The 19,992-nt window shown below is 34.2% G+C and overlaps 1 protein-coding gene across 2 annotated transcripts in view; it reads right to left on the bottom strand.

The window, feature by feature from the left end:
* Window positions 1-888: 888 nt before the first annotated feature.
* LOC149562064 (uncharacterized) overlaps window positions 889-19,992 on the bottom strand; it is a 41,769-nt gene continuing 22,665 nt past the window's right edge. For both annotated transcript variants that reach the window (XM_089825597.1, XM_089825598.1), the window contains exon 5: window positions 889-1,248. In XM_089825597.1, the coding sequence (XP_089681723.1) occupies window positions 1,126-1,248 (123 nt within the window). In that variant the 3' untranslated portion in view covers window positions 889-1,125. The remainder of the gene's footprint in view (window positions 1,249-19,992) is intronic.

The raw sequence follows: 19,992 nt of genomic DNA, 5'->3' as shown, positions 1-19,992 counted from the left end.
TGCCGTGGTGCGGTGTTCAGTGGTTAGTGCTCATTGGTTCGGCTAGCTCCTTGCTGCTGGTTTGTGTTTTTGTTTTGGGCTGCAGCTTGGTTCATTTTTTGGCCTTGTTGGCAATGTTGGGTTTTTGTTTTTGGTTTCCCATCGTGGTTCATATTTCTTAGTTTTTTGTCTTGCAATTTTAAGTTTTAGCTGGTTGGTTCTGGTTCTATTTTAGCTGGTTGGTTCTGGTTCTACTTTGTAGGTGTCACTGCTTGTGACCTTATCTATGTGTTTAAGGACTTGATATTATTTTTGTTGTGAGGGTTTGAATCCATTCCCACTTTACTTAATCAGAACATTATTATGTTTTCAAAAACTGCATGGCCAATGCATGTTCAGTTACAACGTTACTAGTAATACCATCTCTTAGAGACTCAAAAAAGATAATTGAGATTCCAATGAGCAAATTTTATATTTCAGTTATCCCTCTTCAAAGGCATGTATATGCATACCTAACAATCTTATTGTTATTGAACAAGATGCATTTAACAGCAAAAATCACTATAGGAATCCTCTGCAAGCCAAACACAGCTGTTGACTTCGTTCAGATATGCCAGTCGAAGTAAATTGTCTTCCTAGATAGTTTCTTTTATCTCGTCAAGATATTAGAATCCAGAAAAAGAATACACTGATTGAAAAGCATGCAAAAACGTATATATAAGAATGCAATAACCTGTCATTCCACAGAAAATTCCCTGTAAATATTCTGTTTAACTTTGTCATTCCAACTCATCATGGCCGGTCAATCCTCCCCATACCTCCAACAACCAAAGGACGAGAAGAATAGTGTTGAAATCAGCTCAAAAAAAGACAACAGCATTGTTTTTAAGATTAAGGTGAGACGTGAAGTAATAAAATAAGATATATCAAATGCTACAAGAAATTAAATCTCCCAAAGGAAAGGTGAGCAAACGATCACCAACATATACATTCCATCGAAACATTGTATCAAATTGTGCAGGAAGATTGATAGATCTTAGTCAAACAAATTATCAACATTCACCATAATAAATTATGATGTCACATTGCTAGCACACGATCAAACTGGGAATCTATATCACCTTGAAATTTTCTTTGATAAAATCTCTACCTTGTAACAACAAAATTGGCTTTTAATTCTGAAATACCAACTGGACATTGACCTTTCTCATCATATTCCACAAAATCCCCTTCTAAAAAGTTTATGTCATTGTACTTTGTTCCAGAAATCTGCAGAAGAAATGTGTAAGAGATCGTCAAAAATCAAAACAAATGTCTCCATGTCAACATGGTAATCAAGTTGCAAAGCTTATGCTTTCATTAGCTGCTCTTCATTCAAATTTAGGCTTTTAGCCGAAATAACTTCCTATACTGTTAACGTGAGAAACTTTTTTATAAATTATTAAATACATGAATGAGAGATACCTACAACCTACAAGCCACATAGTTTTGACTCATTCTAAAAACAGCATCATATACTCCCTTAGTTGAACTTCATTTTATCACAAAATGCAGATTGCAATTTTCACCCCCAAAATCAGAAAGAAAGGAGTTATTTTCATCTGGTTATTACAAAATTTCAGTTATTATGAAATGAATTTGCCTTAAAAAACCAATCAAAATATATGGACCGGGATCCCTTGATGATCCTTGATTTACAATAGACAGCTATAAAATTAGGTTTTTACTTTTTACCCAAGAAATATTGTGCAATGGCATGTAGAATGTTGGAAGGGCTGTACTGACCATACTAGAAGATTATCATGTGTCTTTAACTGACGATCATGGAGATAAAAAAAATCTAGTCCTTTCACGAGAGTTGCAAATGAAAACTATGGTGGTCAAAAATATAAGGTAAGATTTATGAGATGAAAGACCAGCTGCTGCTCAATCACTCATGGCCGATTTAAATTCAGATGTGCTCTCTCTATAAGTTACTAGCATACTATATTAGTGTTGCTTTATAAATGCACAACTAAAATGGGGGTTCTTCTGTTAGCTCGTGTGGGAGGTAAAGTGGTGCCTTGCTTCATCAATCACATCTCATAATCTTGAATAAGGAAATACCCCCTGGCCAGTCATTGGATGGAAATCATCTAAATGAATAAACAGGGGCTTTTGTGCAACAGATGGCCCCAATGATTCCCTTACAGTGGGACAAATCTTTAGTGTTGGATAGCCAAAAAGCTAGCTAATACTGTCTGGGTCCTTGGAGGTGATTGACAATTCTGAGGTGGGATGCTGGCTGCAGAGAGTAGGACACAGTCCTTCACCCTGAAAAGGAAATCATGGAGCAAGTCTAAGACATCCTTGGTGTGACAAATAGTGCATTGGGCCAAACAACTCTTGAAACAACATGGCACTATGCATGATACAGAAGAGAAGGAAAAAAACAACTCCAAGTGGAGCTTGATAAATTCAATGCAAATCCACATGGAACAACTTTCACCTCCAAAAGGTGGTCTGAGTGTGCGGTTTCATCCATTCACAATCCAAACATTATTAACTCATACCATAATACTAAATTAGTGTTTCCTGTAGGTTGGATTGTCACTCTTTCTTCAAACTAAATGTTTCTTAGTTAAAATGGTGGCAAAGGGCCATCCAAACAATATGGCATTCAACTCCCCACACCCACCTTCCTAAAGGACAATAACAGTTGGACCTTATTGTAGAAAGCTGATATCATACAGCAAAGTTTCTTAAACAACGGGATAAAATCACTAAAGCAGGAATAGGAAAACAAAAATCAGGTTCAATTCCAGCTTCTCCAAGCTAGAGAAGTCATGGAGGTGTGCCTTGAATGAGCTGAGGTGGAACAAAAAATCAGCAGTTAGTTCGATTCACAATTCACAGCTCGGGATTATTAAGTAAAAGGCAAGGAAAGCTAGAATCAAGGGGTGTATGCAATGGATGAATGAATGTAATGTATATTCAGAATTCTTCTCCCAATATGTACAGAGTTAAAACAGGGAAGAATTTGTGCAGTTCGGGAACCAATGCAAATCACACATTGATATAAATGAATGCAAATTTGCTACATCTTCAATGAGGATTTTCAAAATATATTCAATTCCATGGGCTTCGATTCTTTCTGTGACAGTTTCAAGTAGTTTGTAAAACAGGTTAATATGCCTTGAGAGGTCAACACTTGTGTGAGGATCTACATTCCCAAGGAAATAAATAAATTTAAAAGGAAAAAAAATCAAAGCATTGGTGGATGCCATGAAGGAGCCTAAGAAACCTCAAGGCTCAAATGTAATTCCATTGAGTTATAGAAGAAAATTTGGCAGTATATAGATAAGTCAGTAATCGAGTAGAAATAGAAACCCAGGGGACCTAGTAAATGTAGGAATTGGAAATTCTTCCCTAAATATGCCAAAAGAGAAATAGTAGGAGGATAGCATCATGTAGCCACATCAGGCAAATAATTGCTTCTTGTGCAAAATAATGAGGGACCAGAAGACTTTGTTGAAGGCAAAATAGCATATAATTTCTGTTACCTAATTTATAGATTTTAATATAGCTTAAAGCACAATTCAATTAAAAAAACATTTCAAATAGTTGGATTTGTCTCTTTTTCAATTGATTAACAGAGATTCTTTTCTCAAGTTTTTCGAAAGGGTCAGTGTTCACAAAATTATCCACACCTTGAACATTTACAAAGATCCATTCAACAACGGTGTGTGAGTACCTTTCCCTGTGTAACTGTAATAGATTGTCTTTCTTGTTTGTTGAAGGAAATTAGATTGCAAACAGAAACCAGAGGTGTCTCATCATCAAGAGGAAACCATGAATTTAATCTTCAAATTTATGTTCAAATATAATTCTTGAAGTGACTCAACAATTTGTGCAAAGCATTGTTTGGTCCAAATAAGCATCCAAATCGGCTGAACCAAATATGAAAACCCATTAAGCAAGAGGAAATCACCACAATGTAATCCCTTGTGCATTGTTGATAACATCAGTGAATAATAACAAGATTTGAGAAGATTCTAAATTTGGGGTTGCCTTGATCTCCCTCTTACCAAAAAGGTTCAAATGGAAAAATAAAATCCTGTCATGAACCCGAAATAATAAGATGAAGAGACAGACTAATTTTTTCATACACACCCATTAATGAATATGCAAATATAACGAATAAATATAATAGTATGTAAATAATAATTAATAAAATCAATATTATATATTAATGAAATTTAATCACAATCGACATCCCTGAAATTTGTAATTGAAATATGCTCCTATAAAAGATGCATGGAACCACTAACTAATAATTAATCCAATATGTATTGATATGACATTATTATACAAGAGCTCTAGATGAGCTATAGTCCCTGCCTTTTGGTTTAGAATTTGAAAATGTTTTATTTCTTTTAAAAGTTAAGCAAATAAGATATATCAAATAAAATGATAAAATCGTCTCCAAAAAATATATGTAAAATCTATATTTAAATGGTTTTTTTTTCTAAATAATGAAAAGACTCAATTTTTTAAATGTATTTTATAAGATTTACACATAACATATTATAATATCTAAAAAATATTAAATAGGTAAAATATTATTTTGTTTAAAGTGAGTATATTTAAATATTTCTTCAAAAAATTTAATAATATTTCTAATATATCATTATTGTAATGATGAAGTAATAATTAGAGAGCATAAAATGATGGAATATTTAGTATCATTTTAAATGTTGATGAAAAATTATACATAGTTCTAAACAAAAATAGAAGAAATTAATTTTTTAATTTTAAATACAATATATTAGCGTTTTTTCATATTTATATTTTTTATTATTTTAACAATAGTTAGAATTTAATCTTTTAAAATATGATTATTGTATAATGATTTAATTAGAAAATTTAATTAAATATGGATGATTAATTTAGTTATCTTCATTTACCAAATTTTAAGAAGTGGCATAACTTTATTGCTTTTATCAAAATAAATTTAATCATAAATATTATATATTTATTATATTGTTTAGTTAACAAATAATATATATTTAATATATTGATAAGCTATAATTTTAATCACTTAACTAAAAATTATTTAAATATTTAAAACAAAAATATTATTTTAATTTAAAAAAATGATTTTTTCTTTCCTACTAGTGCCCATTTGAACGAAGAAATTTGTAAACTCAATTATATTTATCTAATATAATACAAGGCTTTGGCCGTTTACCAATCTTTAAAAAAAGGATTTTATTATTTGATTTGATAGCTCTTACTCCAATAAAGTATTACACCATTTTCTTGCATGTATCCTATTAAGTGGATGCTTAAGAATTCTAAATAAACGTTATAGAATTACCCTCAAGACTAAAATAGAATCATCTTTAGAGTAATGGGCTGATACGATATATATAAAACAGAAAATATGATATGCTATGCTTTCAGATTCTTTATGTAGGTATTAAGGTTCATTAATTTTTGGGTCTGAAAAATGAATGGTGTACCTTCCTACATAATAGACGTGGACTTCTATTAAACTGTAGATGATATAATATGTGAAAGAAAATCGACAAAAAATCTGAAGAGCGAAAGAAGCGTGTGGTAAAAGGGCAATGTCTTTAATTGATGATGTACCAGATTTAAGGTGTTATGGTAAAAGATTTAGGTGCTTGTGTCAAGATCAACTAGGTGGTGACAATTTTAATACACACCATACCCCCTAACAAATCTCTTTAATGTTGTAGCTTTGCATTTTACACACAAGTAATAATGTATGCCAAAGGTAATTGACAGAAATTGTGATGTTAAAAATATGTACTTTGACTTTAGAGATTATTGGCGTTGATGGAAAGTATCTGTCAACTACCTAGGGGAAAGTTGTTCAATTATAACTCCCAGTGTCTAGCTACATTTTCTATCCACGCTGCAAACAGTTTGTGTGGCTTTGCAGATCAGCGGCTCTGAGGGCTTTCTTTAATATCAACATTTCTTTGTACTATATTGTAATGTCTCCTTTTTGGGATATTAGAAATATTGAAGTCTTATTTTATATAATATTAAAATTGACTCTGAGAAAGACTCAAAATATTAAAAGGTCAATTTAATGTTATAAAAATGACAAAAGGTCAAGAAGGAATAAGACGAATTATCAGAGAAAAGTTGAAGAGTCACAAGGGAATAGGACGAAAGCCCGAAGGGAATTGAAGAGTCTTAGTTTGTGTATTAAAAAGGGGAAAGAGGCTCATTCCTGGGTATGCTTGATTTATTATTTCAGATTTCAGTTTCTCTCTTACGAGCATGTTTGGAAAGCTTTAGCTTTCAGCTAGTATGAGGACGTAGCCCCTCATGCCGACAAACAGTGGATGTAAACCCATTGTCCGGGGAGACATCAATTCAGGTGTTTCGCATGTGCTTACCAGGGTTTTTTCTTAAGTTTTTCCAAGCTGTATTTAGGATTGGATGGTGGAAGTCGGTTATTGTATTACTTTTATATAATGCAATAACATGTTCTAAGGAGTTGTATAAGAGTTTGCTGGTCTTTTATATTACTGATTTGTAATGCATTTTATATGCTTGGATCTTGAATACTATTATGAGAAGAATGGGTTAATATCTTACGGTAAATCTTCTGATTTTCTATTGTGTTTCGTAATTCATCTGCCTGTATTCAAGTGTTGAATATCAGTTTGAGGAAACAACCAAATATCTATCAGTTGGATTATTTCCTATGGTTTACATTGCTGGTTTTATATTACTGATTTGTGACGTACTTTCATACGTTCAAATCCTGAATAGTAACTTGGAAAGACGGTTATTTTCTTGTGGAGAATCTGCTGGTTTTATTGTTACAACGTATTATATCTGTCTATGTTGAGTTGGATATTATATTTAAGAAGAATTTGATTAGATATCTATTGGGTTTTCTACTGGGTATGATTGTGTCGGAAAAGATTTGCAATGCTTTATTTCTGAATATATTGCGGAACGGGAAGTTTAGTAACTATCCAATGTCGGGATAATACAGTGGTATCATAGCTCGAACCTACCATCCTGTCGGGTATAAGCAGAAGGTTAAAAGGATTTTACCAGAGATGATTTTCTTGGAAGCTTTTGGAAATTTCAAGTGTAACAAAGGTTTCGTTCAGGCGATAAGTGTGAAATTTGAACAGTGTGAAATCTGAACAGGTTTGAAGAAGATAAATTCCTTCAGTTCTGGAACTTAAATACTAGATATTTGCACTTTATTTGAGTTTTGAAAAGACCAAATATTTTGATATCATCCCCAGTCATTACCTTGATTACCACTAGTATTTTGGAAAAGACCTTAACCCGAAAGAATCTTATTGGAGAGCCTGTTTTAAGGACTGTAGAAATTGTTGATAGTGGGAGAAATATTTACAGGCCAGAGTTTATATTACAGTGATAAGTGAAGGATTATTAGTTTACTGAATACACTAAAGGAGAAACATTAGAAGGAACCAAAACCCGAACCAGTTACTCCAAGAATTTTCCTTGCAATTACGAAGGTTGTGGGAAGACTTTCCCAAGGGAGGAGCTTTGTGGAAACATTCCCATGTACACAACGAGGAACAACATGTTGGTCATAATGAAGGACAAGGCGAGAAATTTATGGGTAGTTCTAAGCTGAAGAAACACTTCTCATTCATGCAGGAGAAAAACATTTTATATGTCCTTACAAAGGTTGTGGTAAGGCATTCTCTTTGGATTTTAATATGCGAACACTTGTGCGCATGAACTCACAGGAGAACTATCTTATTTGTCCATTTAAGGAACATGGAAAAGAGGTCTACCATGATGTTCGTTCAGCATATATAGTCACGTTGAACTAGGTACTCAGTGCTCATAAAGTATATATAAAAGACAATATTAGAAGAAGCTTTTAAATCTAACATATAGTTATGCATATCAGATCTTTTCAGATATCATATGTATAGATAGAGTGATGAAAGAGATTTAAAAAGGCATGTCACTATAAAGTTCAGCAAACAAACGATTTGCAAATTTAGATTAAGGCCATGTACCATTTTTTGAATCAGACTCTTCTCTTGAGCCAAAGATTTATTTTATGGAATAAGAACACCGAGCTCAGAATTTTATTTTGGAATAAGTGTAATGGATAAATTTGAAAACAACATAAGTTATACTTTATTGAAAACCTATTCAAAGTCATTACTAGCATGGAGATTCTTTTGGCTTATGTGCTTTCAAATAGGAATGAGCTTGGAAACACTTTTGTAAGTACCAGCATCTTTTCCTTATTGCAACTCGCTATAATTGGCCAGGAAAAAGACATGCTTGGTACATTTTGCAAGTTTAGTTTGTTTGGTCTGTAATTATTGTAAATGAGTTTGTAATGTTTGGTTAGTTTGTGATGCCACTATTTTTGTTAGTTAACTTCTTGGCTTCAGTTACTTTATATTTACTGAACATAGATAGGGAAAGCATTTGATTGTGGCATGGAAGCATAGGGTTCTTTAATGTATATGTATGCAAGAAAACTCTATTGAATAAGGATTTGATTGTGTTATACTATGTTCCGAAATTTTGATATGTTCTATTAGTTCCTAATATTGTAGTATCCAATCGATGATAGCAAACATTGGCATTGTTTCCATAGCTTCAAGAATCAATGTTAGTCAATTAATTATTGATGATGGTAGACAGAAAAACCACTAGATATAAATGTAGAGCAGAAGAAAAATTTCACATGAGATTTTCAATATATCTAGAGTGTTTTAGTAGACAAAGGCACATGTGAAAAAGCCATAGAAGTCAAGCATTGTTCAATATCAGAACTCCATGGTACTCTACTAAATTAACTATCCCAACTCCTTACCAAAGTACAACGTCAACAAAATACAGCAGGCTGAAGATGGTTGTTGAGAAGAGTAAGAACAAAGCGAACAGACATGCAACCAAAACCCAGAAAATCAATATCATTAAGCTTGAACAAAGGTGGGAAAATACCACTAACTGTTCAAAGGGTGGAGTAGTGAATTAGAAAATCTCTAAGACTAGTGGAACAAAGAGAATGATGAAGAAGAATATGGGAAGTGGTTGAAGAGAAGTGATCAACACAACTTCAAAGGCAAAGTAGGAGTCCAGCTCAAAGCAAAAGCTAAGGAAAGAATGAAAGAATGAAGGGAGAGAAGACTAAGAGAATTGGAAGCATGGAAAAGGAGATGAGCAGAGAATATAGTTAAGGGGGAGAGAACAAAGAAAAGGAGAACAGAATGAAGTAGACAAAGAAAGAAGCATGAGAATACAGAATGAAGAAGATAAACAATAATCAAAGGGGGAGACTTAACAATAAAGAAGATGTGTTGCCAAGGAAGAATACGATTGACGAAGTCAACTGATGTTGGTATTGGATTGTATTTTTCAGATGTGTTGCCATCAATGCCAAAGGGGGAGGTTGTTACTATAACTGATGTTGATGATGAACAAGGTTAGTTAACCGAGCATTGCAAGAAATGTAAGAGAATTGGATCAATTGTTATTTTGTCATTTAGGTCGACTATTGACTTACTGATTTATGTAAGTTGCCAAATCATCTGAAGGATGTGATGTTGAAAACAAAAGGTTGGTAAAAGTTAGAAGAAGATAAACAATAATCAAAGGGGGAGACTTAACAATAAAGAAGACGTGTCGCCAAAGAAGAATACAATTGACGACGTCAACTAATGTTGGTATTGGATGGTATTTTTCAAATGTGTTGCCCTCAATGCCAAAGGGGGAGATTGTTACTACAACTTATATTGGTACCCAAATGGATGTTGATGATGAACAAGGTTAGTTTACCGAGCATTGAAAGGAATGTAAGAGAATTGAATTAGTTGTTATTTTGTCATTGATGTCAAGACTATTAACAAACTGATTTATGTAAGTTCCCCAATCATCTAAAGGATGTGGTGCTGAAAAGAAAAGGTTGGTAAAAGTTAGAAGATGAAATGAAGAAGTAATGTTAAGTGTATGAGCTTAAATGGGCAATTGATGAATTAGTCTTTGACAGGGTAATATTGGTTTAATTGTTTTACATGATTTGATGAAGAGTTAGAAATATGTACAAGTCAAATAAATTGGTTGGTAAGAAAGGTTCGAATTTGTGAAATGAAAAGACAAGGAATAAGTGTGTGTTACCAAGCTGGAAATGGTGATCAGTAAGCAAAGGTGTTGTTCAGTGGAACTGTATTGAGCATAAGTTTGAGAACAAAGTTTGAAAGTGTCACCGAGCAAAGAAGTGTAACTGAGTGAGCAATGTTAATCGAGCAAATGAGATTATTTGGTAAAGGAAGAACACAGGTCAGCAAAGGAGAACAATTTTGATTTAATCAATTGTGGAACGACATCAAATGAGAATCTGGATTAATCTAGAAGATTCTAATAAAGGAAATAAGTTTGTTAGTGAAATCTACGGATGAAAATGGTTAGGTAAGATCAGAAGGAAGAGACTCAAGGAAAGGTTTGTGATACAAGAAAAGTTCAAGTTCCAAGATGAATTACGATTGGCACAATGCATAAAACATTTTTCCAAGTGCCAAATACATTATATGTAAGCCAAGATGTAACTGAATGGATGAGAGGAATTCAGGAAAACCCTAATGAACATGATTAAGCGGCAATATAGCACCTAAATAAGGGATGAGTAAGAATGCAAAACAGAGCATAAGGAAAGTGTGAATCAAGTGAAGGAAAGTGTGTTGAATGAAGTATGTGTTGATCAGCCAAACAAGGAAGAGTGTGAAGAAGAGTATTGAGTAGAAAAGAGATCTGAACAGGCAAAGGTATTTGTTATTTCTATAGTTCATTTCACTATTACTTTGTAACCATTGTTGCAGAAAATCTCTAAACTGAGTGGATTTAACTGTCCTATTTGTAAATCCTTTGTAAGGTGTCATTCCAATGAATATACTAAGTCCTTTAATAAGGTCACTCATTGAGTGACAGATCTAGCTGATCTTTGGTGAAAATCCCCTAACAGGGTCACATTTAGTAAATGTATTTGTAACCTTTAACAGGGTTGGCTCTTAATTGAGCTCACTTTAGAAGAGTGAATTTCTTTGTGGGGGATGATTCCTGCAACGGTTTTTAATCAAATTGGGTTTTTACATTAAATATTGATGTTAATGTGTAGGTGGATGTGTTGCATGCTATTATATGTTTTCATATGCACAAAGTCGTAAACTGTTGTTGGTCAGTTGCATGATAAATTAGAGTAGTAAGGTTTAGTTTCTGATAAGTTAAAGAAGGTGAAAAATGTTTTAAGGGACTTGAGATAACTGATTCACCCCCGCAGTTATCCAACATAGCCATGCAACTAGAAACAGAAAATTAATATCATTCAACTTGAACAAAAGTGGAAAAAGACCACTAACTATTCAAAGGGTGGAGTAGAGAATTAGACAATCTCTAAGACTAGTGGAACAAAGAGAATGATGATGAAGAATATGGGAAGTGGCTAAAGAGAATTGATCAACACAACTTCAAAGGTCTTTAGGAGTCAAACTTAGAGCAAAAGCTTAGGTAAAATTAACAGTATTTAGCTTGAATAAAGGAGGGAAAAGACCACAGAGTATTCAAAGGGTGGACTAGAAATTTAAACAATATCTAAGATTGAGGCAACAAAGAGAATTGTGAAGAAGAATATATCTTTGCAAATAAAACATATATCAACATCAGTTGACTTCATCAATTGTAATCTTCAGTTGACTTCATCAAATATGAAGAATGCAACCCATCTATCACTATGATCCTTGGATCCCATGTGAGTCTCTGAATCTTCGTTGTGACTATAGGTTGGGTGACTCTTATCACAAATCTCCAGTTGTGTAGCATCACAACATAATCCACAAAATGTAAAAGATATATCCTGCTAACACTTGGATCCCAAACCAACCTATCAGCAATTGAATAAATAGATGCCCAACACACTACCCATGTGCAAGGAAACCAACTCAACATGACTCAAAATGTCAATGTCATGACTCGGATCAGCATCAAGAATGACAATGTTGTCACCAATGTGTCATTGAACTGAAAAGGTAAATATCTCATATGGAATATATTGCAACCTCTCATCTGCATGCAACTCACAAAACCCTGTAGGCCAAGCCAAATGTAATAATGTACTAATAGTCCAAACAGGGAAGCCACTAATAACTGGAGTATGTAGAAAGATAAAATCACCAATCAATAAGTAGGCAGCTGCCATATCATAAGAACTTGGTGATACATCTCTAGGTAAGCTGTAAAAATCCTCAGGGTACACTAAGGACCACTCTGAATTATTTGCTTCACCATAAGTATCATCACTAAGATTAAGACCTTCATCAACAAAATGATCACCATCACACAGTTTTTTAAGTAAAATCACTTGGCTCATCTTCCACCCCATGATATGGTGAAATCATGTAGCTACTGATGTAAAAATCAAAACTCTTGTGGTTGACCTCTTGTTGGTCCTTATGGTCTTCATTAGAAAAAAAGTGCCTCATCGGGATGGAGAATGGTGGAAACATTGTTCTTGTTTTCATTCCCATAAATGGTATTTGATCCCTTCAACAATTTGTACCACCTCCATAGTTCTATATTTAATTTCATCTTCCTTGTGGATGGCTCCAATAGAAGTCTGATTTTCAGCCTGATGCAATGAGTATTGTGTCATACTTGGAGACATGATTGATCTATCTCCTACTTATCTTCCACAAACTTGATAGCAAGATCCTTATCCCAGAACAGCTGCAAATAATTTGCGTGTAACCTTTCAAAAGCTTCTTTGATTCTGTGCAATTGAGTACTAATGATCACACACGTATTCCCTGTATGCCTCTCATCCATTTGAGTTTTCCACATAAGATCTTCAATGTATTTGTGAGACTTATCTGCCCTTGTTAAAACTAGTATAACCTTCTCCTCTATAACCAACAATCTTTTCTTCAAATCTTGCTATGACAAAGGTTGTATTCCAAATTCATCTAAGGGGTAAGGGTTGTCATGACACATTTTTTAATTTTTCCTCAACTGCTGAAGTGACACAATCATCATACTTATCGATATTACCAACATCCTCTTTTATAATCAGATGTGAGAAAGACTTAGGAACAACATCATATTCAAAGATAAAAATTTCACAAGAGGAATCTGTACCATATGAAGAGACCCGTAGGTCTGAATCAGCACTTACAAGAAATGTGGAGTCCTCATCATTGGTTGGTTGGACAATCTTCTCCAATTTGTTCTCAATATGCTCATCAAGAATACTAGTGTCGGTAGTCTTGCAAGAGCCTTCTACCTCCATACTACCCATCAATAGATTTGTACCATGTTTAACACTTTCCACACCTTCCACATTATCATGAGCGGGTCACTCTTCCTTTGCAAGATCACTAGCAAGCTGATTATTGTCATATGAATTTTTGTGCCCGTCTTTTGCAAGGAGATTCTGGGCCAAATCATAATATTTCTTTTTTGCCACATCACTCTTGTTTGTCAGCTTTGGATGAAAATCCACATAATCAATGGAGGGTAGTTCTTTTTGAATCTGTGAAGAGAATTTGTTATACGCATCATACATATCAAATACCTCTGCTCTTACATTGAGTTGGAAGTTCGGGCCAATTGTTGTTGTAATCTAACAAGATCTTTTCTGATATTTTCCAAGCCACATATTTTCCCCATGACAACACTTTTTTCCTTTCAAGGAAATTTGTCAAATAGTTTGCTTACTTCTAAATTTGTGAATGCTAACTTGTTTGCAGATTTAAAGTTTCAAGATGAATATTCTTAAGTCTACACGAGTATTGAATAAAAAATGGTCTTTTATTGCTTCAAACATGCAATAACCAGTTGCACCAAATAAGATACTGCACAGAAACCTTTTGAACAACTCTTCCCAGTCAATCCTCCTACCTCCTCCCACTGAAAATGTCTCAAACAGTACGTTTACCTTAATAGAAATATTAAACCATTAGTGCAAGTTCTGATGTAACATAGGTAATCTTTGTCTCAGAACAGAGTGATTTGTTGCATATAGTCCCTTAGAGCAATGATAGAAGAGTCATTCATGTAGAGGGGAAATCTTCACCCAGGCTACTTAAAGCCAAATCAGTTATTCAGAAATGATGATTCAGAATTGACTAGTCCAACAGTTTGCTTTATACTGGGCAACACACAATTATATCACATCAAAGTAATCCCATAATCAACTTCAATATTGCATCACCAAACACATAATCACCATATTGTCATTTTGTCGAACATTTGGTCACATAATATGCAGGCACAGTCAAAGGCTGCTGCAATTTCTGCAGAAGTTGTGAACAGGGATATGCCTGGAAACAATATTTATGAATAGAACAATATTTGACTATCATTAATATCTGCACACAACTTTTTTTCACGGCAAGGTAGTAGACTTTCACCTAAAACCTGACATGTAAACTCAGAATTATGGAATAGATTTTACTGCTTCTATCTTTATCGGGTCAATATCTATCTTGATCGACTGTTGATGGTATCCTTCATTTGCATAAATACTACCAACTCCTCTGCGTTAGTACCATTTCAGGAACGACACATATTTAGAGCCAATTCAAACTCCCGCCAACAATTGACTATCTGTAGGCTTATTTCAGCCACCAATGTCGCTTCTCAGTTTGAACAATGTCTATGTGAGCCCCAATAGCTAGAAAACGCACTACAATCGTTTACTCATCTCCAGCCTAGTCAGTTCATCTGTAACGGCACCAATTATTGTATATGCTTTCATTCGGTGACACTGTCAATCAATAATCCAGTCCATGTAATGCAAACCTTAACCTCCAAAAAGAAGCATTTCAGAACATAAGCAGCATACATTGGAGAGTGTGTGTGTGTGTGCATAATATATACATTAATACATACATATATTCAATCATTAGGGTTAGACAAGATCACAAAATATTCATATACTATCAATATTACAATACAAGCATATTAAGGTTTGGAGGAAGAAACATGAAAGGTTCAACCAAAGTCATTTCTACACTAATCCAAAGAGTGGATACCTGCCAGAGCCCTCTGAGAGAGCCCTATTTTTCACAAATTAGCACTTCCATTTGAGCTTCATTGATTATCTTTTGTTGTATAATCTATACATACTTGCATATGTGTATTAAGGGAAAAACTTAATGATCTTTTCATTTAACACTCTATCTTCCTGTATCCTTAGATCACATTTTCATAATAAATAAATCTTGAACTCCACATAGATCGTTATTTTTCAACTGTAAAATGACATTTTTTTTTCTAACATATTCCTTGTTTCCTATAGGAAATAATGCTATAAATCACTGTCTTCACAGACATGTTTTTTTCAGGATGATATGAAGATGAAGGCATCAACTAGGTAATTATACTAAACTCAGAAAAGGGTCTAACAGAAATTGAATCCATATATCTGCTCTCAGACAAGCCAGGAGGATCTTGCCGGAGTTCTAATTATTCAAGGGGTAAGCCTTGATATTCTGGGTATATGGTCCAACGTAGGATTGACTGTATATGACTCACAAGTACCTATAGGTGCTAGCCCTCAATACATGGCTGGTCATTATATGCTTCAAAGGGCTAGCTCATTTTTGCCAGTGATTGCATTAGCTGCCCACAAGAAAGAGCGAATCATGGATATGGCAGCTGCACCTGGAGGCAAAACAACATACATTGCTGCTCTAATGAAAAATACAGGAATGATATAGGCCAATCAATTAAAGAAAGAAAGACTCCAATATCCAACAGCCAATATTCATCAGATGGGTGTGACAAATACAATTGTCTGTGATTATGATGGCAAAAAGTTGCCAGAAGTTTTGAGCCTGACTTCAATGGACAGGGTGCTTCGGGATACACCCTGTAGTGGCACTGGTGTCATATGAAGAGATGAAAAGGTTAAAAGGAGTGCTGAGGATACTTCCAATTTGTAAAAGAAATTAATTTTGGCAGCGATTGACATGGTGAATGCAAATTCAAAATCAGGAGGTTATGTGGTATATTTAACATGCTCAATAATGGTTGCAGAGATATACAATTGGAGAAAAATAAACAAGTTCAAATGGGGTAAAGATGTGTAGATAGACATCGACCTGGGAGGAAGATTTAATAAGAATAAATACCAGTGTACAGTCAACAAAAGATAGAAGCGGTTATCCAAGGAAAATACATCAGATATATAGGGAAAATCAATCACATAGAGCAACTGTAAATGTGATGACTCAGTCAATAATAGTGAATAAGAATATTGATTTGGACAAGCATGAATTGGCTATATAAGGTAAACAAAATTAGCAGCGACGCTTCCATGTAGACGTCTGTGTAAGACTGAGTGGCGTGTGGAATGAGATGTTATCCATGTCAGTTTCCATGGGGAGAATATGTCCATAACTACGAATTTCTCGCATTTCTACATCTCTAATTGAATTTGGTAACCAGTTCAGGTGTCTCAGTGAGCCTATCCAAACATGGTGATGGAGGGAAGCAGAGGGTTTACACAGGCATATGTCGCTGATGAGAGACACTGAAAATTCACTGCCATAAATTATCTCGGTCATCAGCCTGTGGGCATTTGAAATGGAGATCCTGTCGCCTGAAGTCAGTGTGGAGACATTTCGAACCCTTGCTTGTACTTTCCCTTTGCCGTCAGCAATTGAATTTGGATATGATCTAAACTGAGCATAGATAAATAAGCAATTCAAATAAAGATAACTAAGCAATTCGAATAAGGCAAACACACACGAGAAAACGTGGCGCTCCAGTTGGCCAAGTGTTGAGGTGTGATCAGGACCAACTGAATTGGCATATCAAGCTTTAAATTTTTAAGCCATCCCAATATCTTAATTTGTCGATGCTTAGTATGATAACAGACAGATAACTGTCGAATGAAACAAAGTAATTGTTAAAAAGTTTTTCAGAGTATGTAAAAGGGCTAACAAATCCAATTAGTTTCTTATTTGGAAGGGACATGTCTGATGGGATATAACCTCACGTCTCTTCGTTCAGATATAAATAGGAATTCCCAAAAGACAAAAAAACCACACAGCAATAAGAGCAACGTGAACATTAGCGAGTGAATCAATCTTGGTATATAGACAATTCTGAGAAAAAGATATCATCTTGTAATACTGAGATATATAGAAGCAGATTTTAAAGGAGAAAGGCAGAACCATTTTCAGACTCGGATGTTTTAATTCATACAATTATTTTGGCATGACTTTGTAAGAATTTGATATTCCTATTTGTAAAAGGCAAGGAGTCAAAACATAAATAAGTTTTGTCCTTTATAGTCATCAGGAAATTGGTGAGCAATTATAAATATTTGATAGTAAAGAAGATCAATTACAGCATTTTAGAGATATAGAGATACATTTATTTGTTTTATCTTTGTCTAGTTGGTCTTCCTTCCACAGAAGTTAAAATCCAATCTGGACTAACTTAGAATTGCATATGTGATTGATCTTTTACATTTTAATAATTGGATTGTTAATAGTATTAAAGAGCATTGTCCTATAAAGTTGTACATATAAAGCATTGTCATGAAGATGACTTTGTTGCCAATATAAAGCACTGGATTCTGCATTCTTAATATTCTATTCATTTGATTCATAGCTTAAAAATTGGTGATTACTTTTTGTACTTCCTTTTCAAAGAATTAATCCAATCATTATCACAATTTATAAATGTTCTTATTTACAAGCATTTCTACTTTCAAGCGATTACAAGCTTTCCTATATGTATTTTTAAGCTTTGCATACTGAGGGTTTCCCGATTTCTTGCCATTTGGGAAAGTTTTGGGTTGCACTTGTAACTGGATAATCTGCTACAAAAGCCTAAGAATAGAAGAATTGGATAAGGAGTAGGTGCACCTGTCTTGGTCTTGTAGAGCCAAAAGCGAAGAGGATTTAGATCAAGTTGATCAATCCTATCAAGTTGGCCATAACCGGTTGGATATCTCAGCGTTGAATTGGCTACACTCATAAGATTCCAATCTATGGTTTTGGGAACCAACAAATTGGCGACTCTACAGGGGAGAGTTGCAAAATAAACCTTAAGGAGTTTATGATTTCAGACCAGCATAGTGAAGACAATATTGACTTGTTTATTGAAGCATTTTAACATAATTCAGATTTTGAAGAGTTTTGATTTCATTATTCAGCATAAAGAAGTTGACATCCAAGTGATATCTTTGAAGCATTTAAATCTGATATAAACGAGGTCCTAACTTTGATTTTGTTTCAGATTTATAATTCCCTTGAAGAGGGTGGCGACTCTATGATAAATATATTCTTTCATGAATGATCAACTAATTTGTATAGAAAGAGAAAAAGGACAGAAATTTATCTCTAAAGTTTATGTAGGGAAGGAGATCAGTATATAAAGGACAAAATAATCTCACCCATTTGAACTTGAGAGGAAACAAAGAATGAAACAAAAGTAAAACACCAAACATGATTTATTCAGGGCATAGAAGCTTCCATGAAAGGGTTAAATAGAAAAATATTTATATGAAGGAATCAACTCAAATCATAATAGTCATGAAAAGGAAGATGAGAGTTTCAACCCTACCTTTCAAGTCCCTGAAGTTGATCAGGAGCATCAATGTGAGATGACACGGATAGGAAAGGATGAAGATGAAGAATTGCAACAGTTGGATGCACTCTTTAAGAAGATGGCTAATGTTTCACACCAAGATGATAAAATGGTAAAGATACTTAGGAGACAACCTGATCATATCCTTGAGAAGATTGGGATAACAAGAGAACAGATCATTTCCTCACAGAGTAAGGCAAAACGATGGAAAGAAACACAAGCAAGACAAAATGAGGGAAGAAAGAAGGAAGTCTGATCAAGAGAAAGCAAATAAAACACCAGAGTATAATCCTCCTCACAAGAAAAATCTAGACCCACTCTTTGCCACCAGTCAAATTAATCCTCTATTTGACCATGCAGATAATAGGAATGGAGCAAAACAAAATAAAAACTTTGGGAGATACCCTGGTAAAACCAGAATGTTGGAAATTCAGGACAGCATAATGGAGGCATTTCACAAAATAGTGGTTTTTCTCACTATGCAAATTTAGGACATCCTTCTAGTGGGAATCAAATATATAGAGGTATGGGCAATATTAATCATCATAACCAAGGTCATGGAATGCATAAACAGGGAGCAAGAAATCATATCATAAGGCAGTCAATGGCTATTGAAAGATACAGGCAATTGGATTTTGATGGGATAAGAGGATATCCAAATCCAATTTCCAATGAATTAAGGACTACTATTTTGAAATTCTCTGGTAGTCGGACTGAATCAGCAGAACAGCATGTCATAAACCTTAAGAGTACAATTGAAAAAATGGATGAAGATCATGAAGATGTCTTCATGAAGCTTTTTGTTCAATCCTTGACACAAGATGCAGCTGAATGGTATAGAAGTCTTCCCGATAGGTCTATAACTAGATGGTGTGATTTTGTTGGTCAATTTATAGAACAATTTTGTAAAGTTCCCAACTTCTATAATAAAATTTCAGCCTTTATTAATGCAATGGTATTGTACAAATATTCAGACCAAACAATCTCGCACAACTCAAACTGAAAACCTCTTTTAAATATATCAATAATTACTATAGTCTGAAAATACTGGGTCTTTTTGGCACAATTTATCAACAGAAGAATATACTGTATTCTGGATTTACTGAATGCATCTGATATAATTCATTGACATCAACAGAGTAGTACCTGATGCCGCCCAGTCCTCTTTAGATTACAATTCGCTACTCAACAATTATTAAATGTTAAGTAGGAGATAATTTCCACAGCTAGTCAAATTGTGATATGAATATCAGGATTTAACTGTGTGATTTTGAGTCAAACACGATGACCCATGTTTCATGAGTAGTGATTCAACATGAATCCATCTCTCATGAGAATAAATGGAACACTCAGCACTCATTGGATCTAGGTGATTCA

This window comes from Cupressus sempervirens, chromosome 4 (assembly GCF_028749045.1).
Source record: "Cupressus sempervirens isolate cs-2001-9-10 chromosome 4, ASM2874904v1, whole genome shotgun sequence".
NCBI classification, from domain to species: Eukaryota; Viridiplantae; Streptophyta; class Pinopsida; order Cupressales; family Cupressaceae; genus Cupressus; species Cupressus sempervirens.
This window is presented reverse-complemented; position numbering and strand designations above follow the sequence as displayed.